Genomic DNA, 13,999 nt, shown 5'->3' with positions numbered 1-13,999 from the left:
AGTAGATTTCGTTACAATGGAAATTATTTAAAACTGAAACATTAAAGATTCAAAAACTTTATAAGAATGTCAACAACAAATTTTGAATCGTTGCTTGAAGTTATTGGTTCTCATCTCAAGTTGAGAAGGATATAACTCATCTAAGAGAAATAATTTTACCAAACGTGCGATTAGCTGTTAATTAAAGTTTTTTGGCTACTAGTTATTCGTATACAAGTTTAATGTATCTTTTTAAAATTTATTGACAATTAATATCTAATATAGTATCAGAAGTATATGAAGCTACAGTAAACAAGCTATAGTCGAAGCTCTAAAATTATATGTGACGGTGAATATCAAATTATAATATTAGTTAAATAAACATCATACAATTGATAATATTGTAATACCAAACATGTAATTAAAAATAATATAAATGAAATGAAAGAAACTGTATTTTAATAGGTAAAAAAAAATATTAAACAATGGATAAAACTTAATTAAAAACAAAAAAAAAAAAAATCACTTTTTAACATAAGTATAATAATATTTATAAATTATATTACTTCATCAGTGGCATAATATTTAACTATATTTAATTAAGTGTAAATAATTCTTCAATTCGGTATTATAATATAAATATCATTACTAAATATTTAAAATTCGAATGTACGATACATAATACATATACTGTTTGAAATTTTGAAGTACCTAGTATATATATACCTAAGTAGCAAGTACCTATATAAGTTACAGTTTCATACGAATAATTAAATAAATAACATCTGTAGGTAGGCACTTAAGGTACAATATAAGTATATAAGTATATTATTACCTACAGCTAGTACAAAAACAATGATTGTTATTAAATAATAATTATAAATTCAATATATAGGTAAGTTTTTTAATTTTCAATTCTTTATTCAATATTTAAAATTAATGTTTAAAATTAAAGTTCAAAATTTAAAATACACAATAATAGTTTAAAGTATGTATATAGTTAAGCTTGATCAATAATTAGTTATTCTTATAAACTTTTTAAATCATAACTATTTATTCAAAAATAATTATTAATTTTAAACTAAACACATTTTATAAATAAATTATTATTTATAACTATTTTTTTGTCGATCATGTCCACACAAAAGACAGCGTTGTCAAACATTTTCTTTAATGTTCGTTCAAATACCGCCTGTTGAGCGAGCATTTAAATATTGTACGCACACATAAGAAACACGTACAGACTAGGAAAAACATTATCAGCGAACATGTTAGACGACAATGTTCGTTCTATTGTGGATCCAGCTTAAAATTTGATATGCATTCTGAATATTGTCAGTGATGAATGTCACACTGCATACAACCATTGATATAATAATAATAATAATAACTAAGGCTTATGCATCTACTGGCTCACTCTCTTCCTACGTACCTACTTCTAATTTACAAATACCTAAACTTAAACATGACTAAACCTACCACGAAATTTAAAATAAAAACACGCACACATTGATATTACTAAATATCAAATCAACAAATTTTTACTGGGTAATTTAGAAAATTATAACATTGAATCGATAATAAACTAAAAAAATGGATCCTTTTATTTGATTCAAGTCGATTTTTAACCATGTACTTTTCAGCAAGTTATTATAGCGTGTAAACAACGAAAATATTACTATTTGATCAAATAATATTATTCTATTTTATTGTAAACAATGCAGTGTTTTTTTTTTTTTTTTTATGAATCCGTAGACTGCAAGTCTATAAGCAACTGTTAAAATTATCAAATTTATTTTACTGTTTAACCAGATAAAATATTACCAAAATTTCATATAATACTCTACATAAAACAATTAAACAGTGTTTATAATGAAAATAAAATACGTTTATTTCGTTTAACTACGATTTCCAAAATCCTTAAATACAAATTATACAATAAAATGATACAGAATAAAAAGTTAACTATGTAAAAAATAAACATTTATATCGGCCTTGATAGCCATGTAGTCAATAGACAGTCAACAGTTCAAATAATAATAATCATTAACTTTATAAAGTAATATATGAATCATTTAAAAAGAATTATCCACTCCATAGAATAACAATAATAATGATAATTCGCTACTTAAGCAGCGGTCTTAGCCAGCGACTTTCTTGGTTCCAAACTTAATTTGAATCCATCAGTCCTCTTTAAGATAATGTCAGCTTGAAGTTTCCAATCTTTTTCAGCTAGATTACTGTTTACTTTGAAGTTTCGTAGGATGGTTGACAAAATAATTTTTAGTTTTAACATGGCGTATTTGCGACCTAAAAAAAAAAAGAAATACTTATTGACAATTGAATACAAATTATTTATCATCACATCACACGTCGCTATAAAAACAAAATGTTTTGCATAAAACACAATTAAAAATACGATAATTAATTTATAAATTTGATTCATAAAAGGTTCTCATAGGTTAATAAAGAAAAATAATTTATACTTTTTTTATAGTTAAAGCTTTAAGAAAAATCTGAATAAACAATTAATTGACCTTAACCCTACTATAATACAATTGTGTTTCATATCGTAAACAATTCGATTTTTTTTTTATTTAGTTTTAGTTTAATTCCTAATTAAAATTTTATTCATAAAAGCATTATTCTTTAAATAAATATAATAATAAATAACATGTGATTCAAATTTAGTTCATAAAAATGAACAACAGTTTATTCAAAATATATCCATTATAATAATAATACAAAATTAATTATTGTCGTATTTAAACGACAAATTAAAACTGAAGTTTTGTAATTTTCAAATATTACTGCAATAATTATATAACGTAATAAAGTAATAAAGAATAACATACCGACGCAACTTCTAGGCCCGGCACTGAACGGCACGTACGCGTAATAATGACGACTGGCCGATTTCTCGGGCAAAAAGTTGTCGGGGTTGAACACTTCGGGATTGGGGAACACATCTTCGTTACGGTGAATTTTGAACGTGGCTATGACGATCGTAGCACCGACTGGTAAAGTTACGTCTCTAGACGCTGAAAAAAATAAATATCGATTATTACAATAATTTATCGTACGGATTCCGGCCACAGCAAGGGTTGTTTAGACAGTACGCGAAAAAAGTCCCTATTGGGGGTAGCTCAAGGGTTAAATTATAAATATTAAACATTAGTGTTTGGAAGGCGCAAGAACTGAGAATCGGCCTTTGATCAAAGCCAGTATAGCTATTCGAGAATAGTTAAATTCGAATTGTCGCGAAAAATGTCGAAATTAAGACTGCCCTCAGAAGGCAAACTCACCTAGTTTTACATTCTCTTTTATTTGTCTGGAGATAATCGGAACCGGAGGATACATGCGCAACGTTTCCATGATGCATCTCTCCAGGTATTTCATTTGCAATGTATCTTGGAAAGTCACTGGTCTGTCGGAATCACCGAATATCGAGTACAGTTCATCAACGACTTTTTGCTAAAACGACAAAAGCGCACAAAAATCAACACGGGAAACTTACATAATATTACACAAATTGAACAATAATTAATGACGGGCAAATCTTACCTGTATGTCTGGGTGAGAACCCATCAAACACAAGAAGAAACTGCTACCGGCTGCTGTCGTGTCGTGACCCTTATGAAACAAAAAAAAGGATAAAATAAGTATAACTTTTCAAGAACGTATTAGGACAATAATATGAGCAAATTCGTCTAAAGTTTTGTATCGAGAAATCGAAAACTTTTTAAGTGTGAATAGAAATCAATCAGAAATATTAATAAGTCATTAATCAATGTAATTATTTGTTTGATAAAGGTTTATGTAGTATTTTGTATAACATAAAATATTTAGTAAATTATTTAACTAATGATTTGTACATTATGTTTGCTACTGTTGAAAAAGATTTTTTATTTTATTATAATCTCGGAACAAACCTCAAACATGATTGTGTCGACTTGTTCACGAACTTCTTCATCGGACAATACAACTCCATTTTCTGCGCACTCAATTAACAAGTCCAAAAATGCCACCCTCTTCTTCTCACCTATAGATTAAAAAGAACACAATATTTTCTTTTGAACTAAAAAAAATTATGTGGACATGATATGTATTACCAATTCCGTCGTCTTCTACGTCCAAGTCGTCTTTCAAACCTGCAGACTGACCGAATGAGTTTCCATACGGTACTTCTTCTACCTCAGACGTTGATTTTGTTTCAACAATTTCTTCAGAAACTGCTGGAATGTCGGAGACCTCGTTAATTTGACTCTTTTTCTTCCTATAATCTTCCTTCTTCTTAGCTAATACCTAATAGAATTGCAAACATATTTGTATTAGACTTAATCTTAAATCAAAAAAATATTTTTATATTATACTAACGTTGTTTGTCAAACCATGTATCAGGTCAAGTAGCCCAACTTGTTGCCTTGCGTATTTTGTAAAATTAAATATAAAATCTGATTTTAGCCACAAATTTGTATGACGCATATGTAGAATATCACACATTCTTAAAAAAAAAAAAAAAACAACGACAACAAATCAACGAATTATTCACAAATAAATCTAATCACAACAACAGTGTAATTATTCACATGAATTTAAAACGTTTTAATAAAATACCTGACCGGATAAGTCAACAACTATAATAATAGGTATTGATTTAGACCAAACAGTTAATTGACATTCATTAATTATTATGCGATATATTAAACTCATAAATTAAAATATTATTATATAAGGCATTGTAGACTTAGAAACTTAAATTACCAATCAACTGTTGTAAGTCAATTCTAATATTATTTAATCGTTTAAACGGCAAAATTAATTATTTATTACTATGGGTACAGGACACAGGTGTATAGAATTGAGATTTATTTTTATTCGAATTTGTTTTTAGTTTACTTACTTCATTACAGCGGCTGCGTATTCAAAACCACTTTTCTTTTGGGTTTTTTTACTCACTCCCATGGCGGTTTCTGTAACGATTAAAAATAGGGAGAGGAGTTTTAAAATGAGTTACGCTTAAGCAGTTAATGACGATGTAAAACAACTTTAATATATTGCATGTGGTTTCTAAAACGCCCGACTTACCCAACAAAATCTCCACTGTGCATTCACTCATGAAGTCATGAATGTCAAATGTGGAGCTTCCCATTTTTCGGAGCTTGCTGACAGTATCACGGCTATTGACATTGAAAAGTGTCACGAACGATTTGAGCACGTTTAAGTGGAACGTCGGTGCAATCAATTTTCTGTGGGCCCTCCATTTGTCACCTGTTCAAAGCATGTGGATGTTTAACAATAATATCAATATCTACGTATACATGACTTATAGCTTTTAAGGGTTGATAAATTCTTACATAATAACAATCATCAGATTTTATAGTTAAACTAAGTAATTTAGTATTGGAATTTAATTAAATATTATCCCACCCTATCTTTTTAAATACACCACTAGTGTTAATATATCACAGTATGAACATGATGCTTACCGGTACTAATCAACAGGCCATTTCCTAACCATGGTTCAAAAAAGCGGTATTCGGGCGATTTGTCAATATACACGTTACTGCTCAGGATCACCTGCATATTTGAATACATTACTATATAGTTTCACGTTTGAATTTATACCGACGAAATGTAGAAAAAATATCACTTTTAGTATGCAAAAATATGTATATTACCTCGACATCTCTGGGATCGGTTAAGAACACCAACAACCTGGGCCCGATCCACATTTTGATAGGTGAATTCTTTTCAAATTCAAAACTTCGTTCATAAATCTTATAAAAAATTGCTGTGAATATAGAAAATAAAAAAAATAATTAAAAAAATATACACATCACATAATTTAATTAATTTCTACGTCACCAAATCGGTTACTATTACAATATTATTATTATTGTACTCACTATGTGGGTCTTGCATAAAGTCCAAAGCATTTCCCAGTAGCGGTAACCCTTCAGATCCTGGAATCTTACTGGCGAGGTCATAGAGCTGCTTACGGGACATCCGGAAATATATGTACCATAATACGATGGCCGGTGTGAGGAGATAGAAAAACAGATTAAATGCTGAGAGCGCGAAGAGTGGGTTGACACCCTGAATGTTGGTCGCCATTCTGCACAAACATACAATTATTCGTTAATAAATCTCATTTATATTATGACAATGTTTTTTAAACTAACAAAAAATAAAAATGAAAATCGATCGATCGATCGATTTATTTGTATTATGAATGATAACAAAAAATATTATAAGTTAAAATTTTGATTAATTATAGTTATTCTATAGTTGGAAATAATAGTTAATACTTAGAATACTTTGTATGCAAATATGAGAGTATTTAAATTATTTGTCTCATAAATATTATATTTAACCACGCAGGTTAGGTAATATTTCAACTTAAACAACAAATCCGAAGAAGTATTAATATGCAAATAACCAAATGATATGCAAATGCCAAATAAACACAATATTAATAACCTTTTATTTTTAATTTGACCTGTCGTATGACAGACTAGGTTAAGTTATATGATAGTGGGTTAATAGGTAAACCTTCTATCAAAATTGTTATAATATATTAAATGTTGAAATTAATTCTCAAGTGTATAGGTAATCATTTTACGTTTTTAATTGCATATTTTACGATTTAAATATTATATTTCATTTAATTAATTAATGGTTCTGTGTTTTATCACATTATATGTATTTTGAAAAATAATTATGAATTGAGGAAAAATAATTATTAAAATATAATATAACATCAGTTTTATAATTTTTGTATTTTAGCCTAAATACTTTCAAAATCTATAAACTTAAATAGTTACTATTTTTACTTAACTGCATTTTTATTACACTCTATTTTAAAGTACCTACCTAATTTAAAAAATACATTTTAACTTTTCGAATATCAAATGTGGAAACACTTTTTTTCATAAAAACTTTTTTTTTATATAATTATGATTAAAATTAGAGTTATTTATATAAAATATCTACCAATACCTCTAATGTTTTACGATCAAAATCTATCTTTCTATAATTCAAATATTCTAATTTTGATATTCTTCTACGTAATTATTGAAATACATCAATATAAAAAAAGCATTTTTTACGTATATTTAATTAAACTTTATTTTACTTAGAATTGCTATGAAGTTTCTTCTTAAAATTTCGTTGACTCAAATAAATATAATTACTATCAACAAGAAAAGTTATATCTTTATAGTTGAATATTTTTATAAATAAATACTTATACTATAATATTTTTAAAAATTAATGAACGAAAACTACGCAAATATAAGTATAATATTATAGTAGATACTCGACTAAAACTGGTTAAGTATTTATTACAAAATGCAAAGTGAGTATTAAATCATGTATAAAACAACAAAATACTTTAAAATTATATATCTAGCTTATGTTATTAATAGTTACTAAATGTCTTAAAATAATATATAACATGTATTAGGTATATAGTTGTACTACGTTTTTATTTTAGATTCATTCTCAACACTAATGATTTTTATTACTATAATATTTTAATAATATCATAAAAATTAAATTGATTTACAATACTTTTTTCAATTAAATCGTTAATCGGTATTTAATCATTTTAGTTTATTATATTATTTACTATTTAGTTATTCAAACAAATACTTCCAAACAATAGTTTAAATATATTAAAAACAGCTTACGACAATAACAAGTCCTTGAAATATTTGTAAATATTAGTGAAAAGATTTAATTGTTTTTGCAATTAAGGTACTGTCATTTTTAAAATACATTATGTGCTTATTGCATACTTTAAGAACATACCACAATCGTGTTATCTAATTGATGTGTCACTTTCAATCTAATCTACAAAATCTACATACTTGTATTATATTTATTATTTATTCGAATAATACAGTACCTTTTTTTAACTGTATTAATAACTTTTGATAAAAAAAAACACATACAACTAACGTTAAATTTATAATATAATAATTAATTGATAAAAAAAAATTTGAAGTTTGGTTTCATATTGAATTTATTTACTTCTATATTTAGTAATCCATTCAAGAATTTAATTCAACATGTATCATCCATTGGCCCGTTATTTATGATAGACGACAAAAATCATGAAACGTTTAAAAACGTTATAAGACTTTTAATTTATTCTAAACATATTAATATAATATAAAGATTGAATGATAAAACCGTTTTTATGAGAAATAAGTATTCATTATTGTTTTTTAATTTTTTTACCGAAAACTAAATATTTTACAATATTTTGGTCGAAAGTCGTCAATCAAAATAATGATGAGGTCTAGTGATACATGCCTCCACATCATTATACATTTTCAGTCAACAGAAAAGTAATAATTTATAGAGTATAAAGAAAATACAACTAATATAAGATAGGTAAGACATATAACATATTATAATTAACTATAATTGAAATGGATGTACCTATCTATATATATATATACATATATTATATACAATGAAAATGTATTACCTGTATCATACAATGCCAACGAAGTCTTGAAAATTCGAAGTCAATAAAATTCTGCACAAAAATGTGAGTGAAGTTTGCAAGACTTCGGGCACCTCTGCTCCAAGCTAGTGCACACGGTGTATTTAATGTCGATAATGTCTCTGCGGCATCTAAATGGTTGTTGAAGGAACACTGAATGCTGAACACATAACACGGCTTCGGAGACGACAAGCTTTTATATACCCACTCATTGTTCGAGTTGTTTGCCAGTGAATATGTAATTAAGGAGAAGATCAAGGATCACCTTCATTTCCATCGTCATTAATAAAATATTACTATTATCGTTTTTTTTTTTTTTTTGACCATTGATTTCACACATATATTGTTGAGTGGTGATAGAAATGTTCGATTGAACAAGTTGGTTTAATTACAGAAAAAAAAACACCTATGAAATTTAACTATTATTTTATGTATAACATATTGTGCATTTAAAGTATAGTAAACGCACTTTTAGTCTATTGTTATAATATTTTCATAATTTTTTCGTTTTCATATTTTTATATATATTTACAAGTGATAATCATGAACATGGTGAAAAATTATACATAAAAATTACTCGATATAGTATCACAAAATATAGGTACCTACACGGGCAAACAGAATTTTCATTGTGTGTCTAAAAATCATTTTCAAACGGCCACCAAAAATATAAGCTTCTCTTCGGATTTTTCAAAAATCAATTTTTTATCAACAATTACAAAGTAATTGTTTTCATTCTTAATGAATTTTATTAAATTATATTTACTAAGAATTGCTTTCCAATTTCAAATCAACATTTTCTGTGTTTTTATAAATTAATAAACAGCAGTTGTATACCTACATTACACATTATATTGACACATTTCTTATTTCATGATATTAAATATAATTTCTTTATTAGTTTTTATTTTTTACTATATTAACTTAAATATTTTCAAAAGTTGGATTGTTTATTTTATTTCAAAATTAATTTTAAATTCTATTTAATATACAAAGCACGTAAACAATCGTCTGACAATCACAATATTTAAATATAAAACTAAGTATATTTCTAATGTTAAAATAAATTGATCTGAATTTTTATCAATAATAAAATTAAATTAACTTTCAATTAAATACATTGATTTTTTGATAAATTATACCTAAGTAAGTTATACTTAATATTATACTAAGAAATTAATACTTAAATACGAAGGTGAATATTATAAACTATATAAACACATTTTCAATCATTATATTTTATTTATGTATACAAAATGAAAATATTCTATCATACTGAAATAATATAAATGTAAAATCAATAATATTAAGAATTCGATTAATTCGTATATACATTTTTGTATACATATTGTAATTTTTAAATATATACATTTTACATTAATTTAAAAAAAAATGTATTACTATACTGATTATATTTTATTTAAAAACTGTACTGTACATTCATATTAACACTATTTCAAATACTATACACTCTATTAAATCTATTTTTAGATTGTTGTTCGAGTAAAAAGCTTTAAATCTCATACAAAATCCTTCGTATTTTGTTCTTACATCAAATTTAAATATTTAAAATACTCATAACCTGAATTAAATAAATATAAATTTAATCTTTAATCTTTTATTTTACATTTTCTGTCATGTTTTATCATATTTTTCGATATTTTTTATAATTTCTGTTCCTTAGAACTTTTTTACACATTTTATAAATTATTTATTAATATTCGTTTTGTATTCATAATATTAATGATATATTACACAATAAAATAGAAAATATACTTATAAATTGATGTTATAAAATTTTATAAAATACAACAGCTACCTACAAACATAAGGTATGTATTTGAAGTGAAAAAAAAATCAAAAAATGTAAATTTTTGATATTATTGGATACTTTAAAATTCAGATTTCAAAAATAATATGTTCATTACCTAGAAAATTGTAATATAAATACATTTTAATGATAGCAATATGTACTTTAAACAAATTATTTAAATATGTATTCAATTATAATTTTTACTAAACTAATTAAAAATAAAATTATATTTTAATAAAAATGTATATATATGTATATATTCAATAATAATCTTTTATCGAAAAATTTGGGGTACTGGTACACTTTGTACAGATATGGTAATAATTTTCTTATTATTCACATAGTTTTTGAAGTAATAAAACATAATATTGTATACATATTTATTATACATATACTATAGGATCGTATGCGCTAATTAGATAGGTACTAGGCTAGATATCTAAACTTATACTTTAAAATGTTATGTAAATATAAATTGAAAAAAAAATTTAATTGGTATACATCATACTTAAGTTTGTGTTTTTAAAACGATTTTCATTTCTGATAAATTTTGACATGAAAATATCAATAAAGCTCAACCTTAAATTTTTAATGTAAAAATACTGTTAAAATATTTTTAAAATAGATATTTACGTAGTTAATTACAGACGAAAAATATTGATAATAGACATGTTAGACATATCCCTTTTACCAGTTGTCTTTATGTTGTTCGTTATTTTTTTAGTAATGCCTAATTATTAAAGATTACTTAGATTATTTTAAAATTTTAGTGAAGCAAAAATGAATTGATTTTATAATGATTATACTTTTAGTAGAATGTTTTCATAACTGTTCTCACAACATCATTGTATGGTGGTAAATTCTCAAGTATTAATTTGTTTAATTTCTATGTAGTTGACAGCGTTAAGAAATAACTAGATAGAATTGATTTATCTTTTATCGTATTTAGATAATCCTCAATTAATTTATATTTATCTTCATTTAGATAAAATTCTAGTTATTTATGAGTACCCATTTAGATAATTTTTTTTTTATGGGTTTAAAAAAACATATTAAAATTAAAAATATTATTTTTTTCAAATGTAAATTTTTTTTATTTTATTAACTAAGAGATTGGCTTTTATCTTTTAATGAAGTTCATTCAAAAATTAACTTTTATTTTTTTATTTTTTTCATGTTTAAGCTTTTCTTATACTGTTAAATCAGAGAATGACTTTTCATATTATGTTCTAATGAATAAACCATTTTATTTTATGTGTATATTTTAAAATGTTTTAAATGATATATTTTTTTACCTATATCACTGAATATTTGCAAAATTAATGAAATTATCTGATATTTATTTGGATAAAAATGTATTAATTTTTATCTTTATCTAGATAATATTTAATGTAATTATCTTTATCTTTATCTATATAAACTATTAATTATCTATTCCCAACACTAGATTAGTTAAAGAAAATTATATGTAATCAAGTAGGTATTATGAAACCACCATTTCGTTTCTTGATAGTTATTTTAAATAAATCAAGGTCCACGCAGAATTTTTTTTATTTTAATAATTCATTACAATTTTTAAATAATAAATGGACGTTTCTTATGGTCCATTGTCCATCTGATTTTTCAATCTGCATTTTGTTTTATTAAAACTTGATATGAGCTTAGTTTATCTTTTATTTACAATTGTTTTTACTATTGTGATGGAAAAAGGCTGCGTATAGTTATATTAAAATAATATTTGTGATTAAGTATTAAATGCAATAAATGTCGCATGTTGTTTTACGTCAATAATATACCAATTACAATTTTCCTGACCAGCGTTTAATACTAGTTATTTGAGGTCGTAATGTTTACTGATTGTAATCACTACTCTTTCTTATTTTTCGAAATAGTCATTCTACAGTACGTATTTACCACTAGGTAGTTATTATAGTTATTAATTATTACTTATTACTTATTAATGTTCTATAACTTACTACTCCACATCTCCAAAGTAGCATTCAATTTAATAATTATTATTTATCAAGGCTAAAAATCGACAAAATAGTTACTGAGAGACTAAATTAAGTTATCCGTTAACTTTTAACTTACCAAGTTTTTTTTTTAATATCCTATCTCAAAATATTTATATATTTTAATATTTTCATTGTTTACTTAATTAGTTTTAACATTTATCCCGAACATACTTATCAATTGAAAGTAAATTCTCTGTCTACCAATTCTACTAATTACATATAATATTTACTTAAAATAAAATTTTCAAGATTTTGTGATTACTTAAATATTCACCTTACATAGTTTCAAATATTATTATTTTATATCAAGGGCGTCATTTGTTTTTGGGCGGAGAGGATAGCAGGAGATACGACAATATCACTAACTAACCTGATAATTTTTAAAACTAGCTCAACATTAATACTTTTATGCACCATTATAATTAACTTTTAAATTATGATGTTTAATTTTATGAATAAAATATATGTTTTATCGGATTTATTATCAAATTTATCTATGATGAAAACAAAGTATAAAAAAAGATGTCTTGTATACTATCAAAGACAGGTAAAAATTTAAAAATAATCTATGCACTACGTTGTAAAGTATTTGAGTAAATATATTCAAATACTTTTTTTGGTATTAAATATTTTTTATTAAATATTTTTAATTCCGATTTTTTTGTGTATTAAATACTCTAAAAATAAAAACATTTATATATTATTTATCTCTAATGACTACTGCACTTGCTTTCATATTTCATATATATATATATATATTGTACAGTATATTTATTTTAATAAAATTTGTAATTTTAAAGTCAATATTCACTATCCAGTTAACTCTAAAATTAAAGTTAAAATTTAACTAAAAGGGACATAAAAATTAAATCAATATTATGTTTTGATTAAAAATAATTTTCATAGGATTAAGTGATTGAGTAATACTTCAAATACTTAAAAAAATATTAAAGTGTTATTCAAATATACTAACTACAATAAATTTCAACAATATTCGATTACTATGCAGTTTTTTTTTAACTTTGAAATTGGTACAGAAATTTCATCTGCTAAAACACTATTTACTGATTAACCTAACCTTAGCTTAAATATTATAAAATCGTGTTTTAAAGATTATCCTGAAGGTTTTAACGAGACTTTAAAATTATTTCTATATTATTAACGTTAACATTATCAACAGTTTCTGATAAAAGATTTTTTTTTTCTTTTCAAAAGAGTTAAAACCTATTAACAAACCACCAAGTGTGATAATAAATCAAATTATTTAATGGTTAAAGCTGCAGAGAGGGAAAAATTCAGTTATATCAATTTAAAAGATGCTTTAAACGCATTCGCACACATGCAAATCTGTAGATATCTGCAAATTTGAATTTAAAAATAACTAATAATGTCAAGATATGAATTGTGTTTCATTTTGGAATTGAAGTGAATTTGTTCATACTACAATTGCCTTTTTTTCCAAATAGTAGTAAAATAGCTTCAGCTGATTTCTTATTCGCTTTTAATACATTAAATAGCTATTTGAAAAGTATAATATTTGATATGAGTAATTTTAATTGGGATTTTTAAAGAAACGGATATATTAATATATATTAATTTTTTTTTTTTTTTAATGACCTGGTGAAATGTTAAATTAGCTTGCCTAAAATTGCGCACACCTAGAAAAAAAATTGA

The 13,999-nt window shown here is 24.6% G+C and overlaps 1 protein-coding gene across 1 annotated transcript; it reads right to left on the bottom strand.

The window, feature by feature from the left end:
• Positions 1-1,845: 1,845 nt before the first annotated feature.
• Positions 1,846-8,684, bottom strand: LOC112592148 (cytochrome P450 4g15). Its single transcript, XM_025336147.1, has 13 exons — positions 8,480-8,684; positions 5,889-6,097; positions 5,661-5,773; positions 5,469-5,559; positions 5,068-5,250; positions 4,883-4,952; positions 4,357-4,483; positions 4,092-4,284; positions 3,912-4,021; positions 3,544-3,612; positions 3,285-3,453; positions 2,835-3,020; positions 1,846-2,289 (listed from the first exon to the last, which is right to left on the bottom strand). The coding sequence occupies exons 2-13, from the start codon at positions 6,094-6,096 to the stop codon at positions 2,108-2,110; spliced, it is 1,701 nt and encodes a 566-aa protein (XP_025191932.1). The 5' UTR covers position 6,097; positions 8,480-8,684; the 3' UTR covers positions 1,846-2,107.
• Positions 8,685-13,999: the final 5,315 nt, after the last annotated feature.

Source organism: Melanaphis sacchari, unplaced genomic scaffold (assembly GCF_002803265.2).
Source record: "Melanaphis sacchari strain LSU unplaced genomic scaffold, SCAv2.0 Contig159_pilon_pilon, whole genome shotgun sequence".
In the NCBI taxonomy this organism is placed as follows: domain Eukaryota; kingdom Metazoa; phylum Arthropoda; class Insecta; order Hemiptera; family Aphididae; genus Melanaphis; species Melanaphis sacchari.
This window is presented reverse-complemented; position numbering and strand designations above follow the sequence as displayed.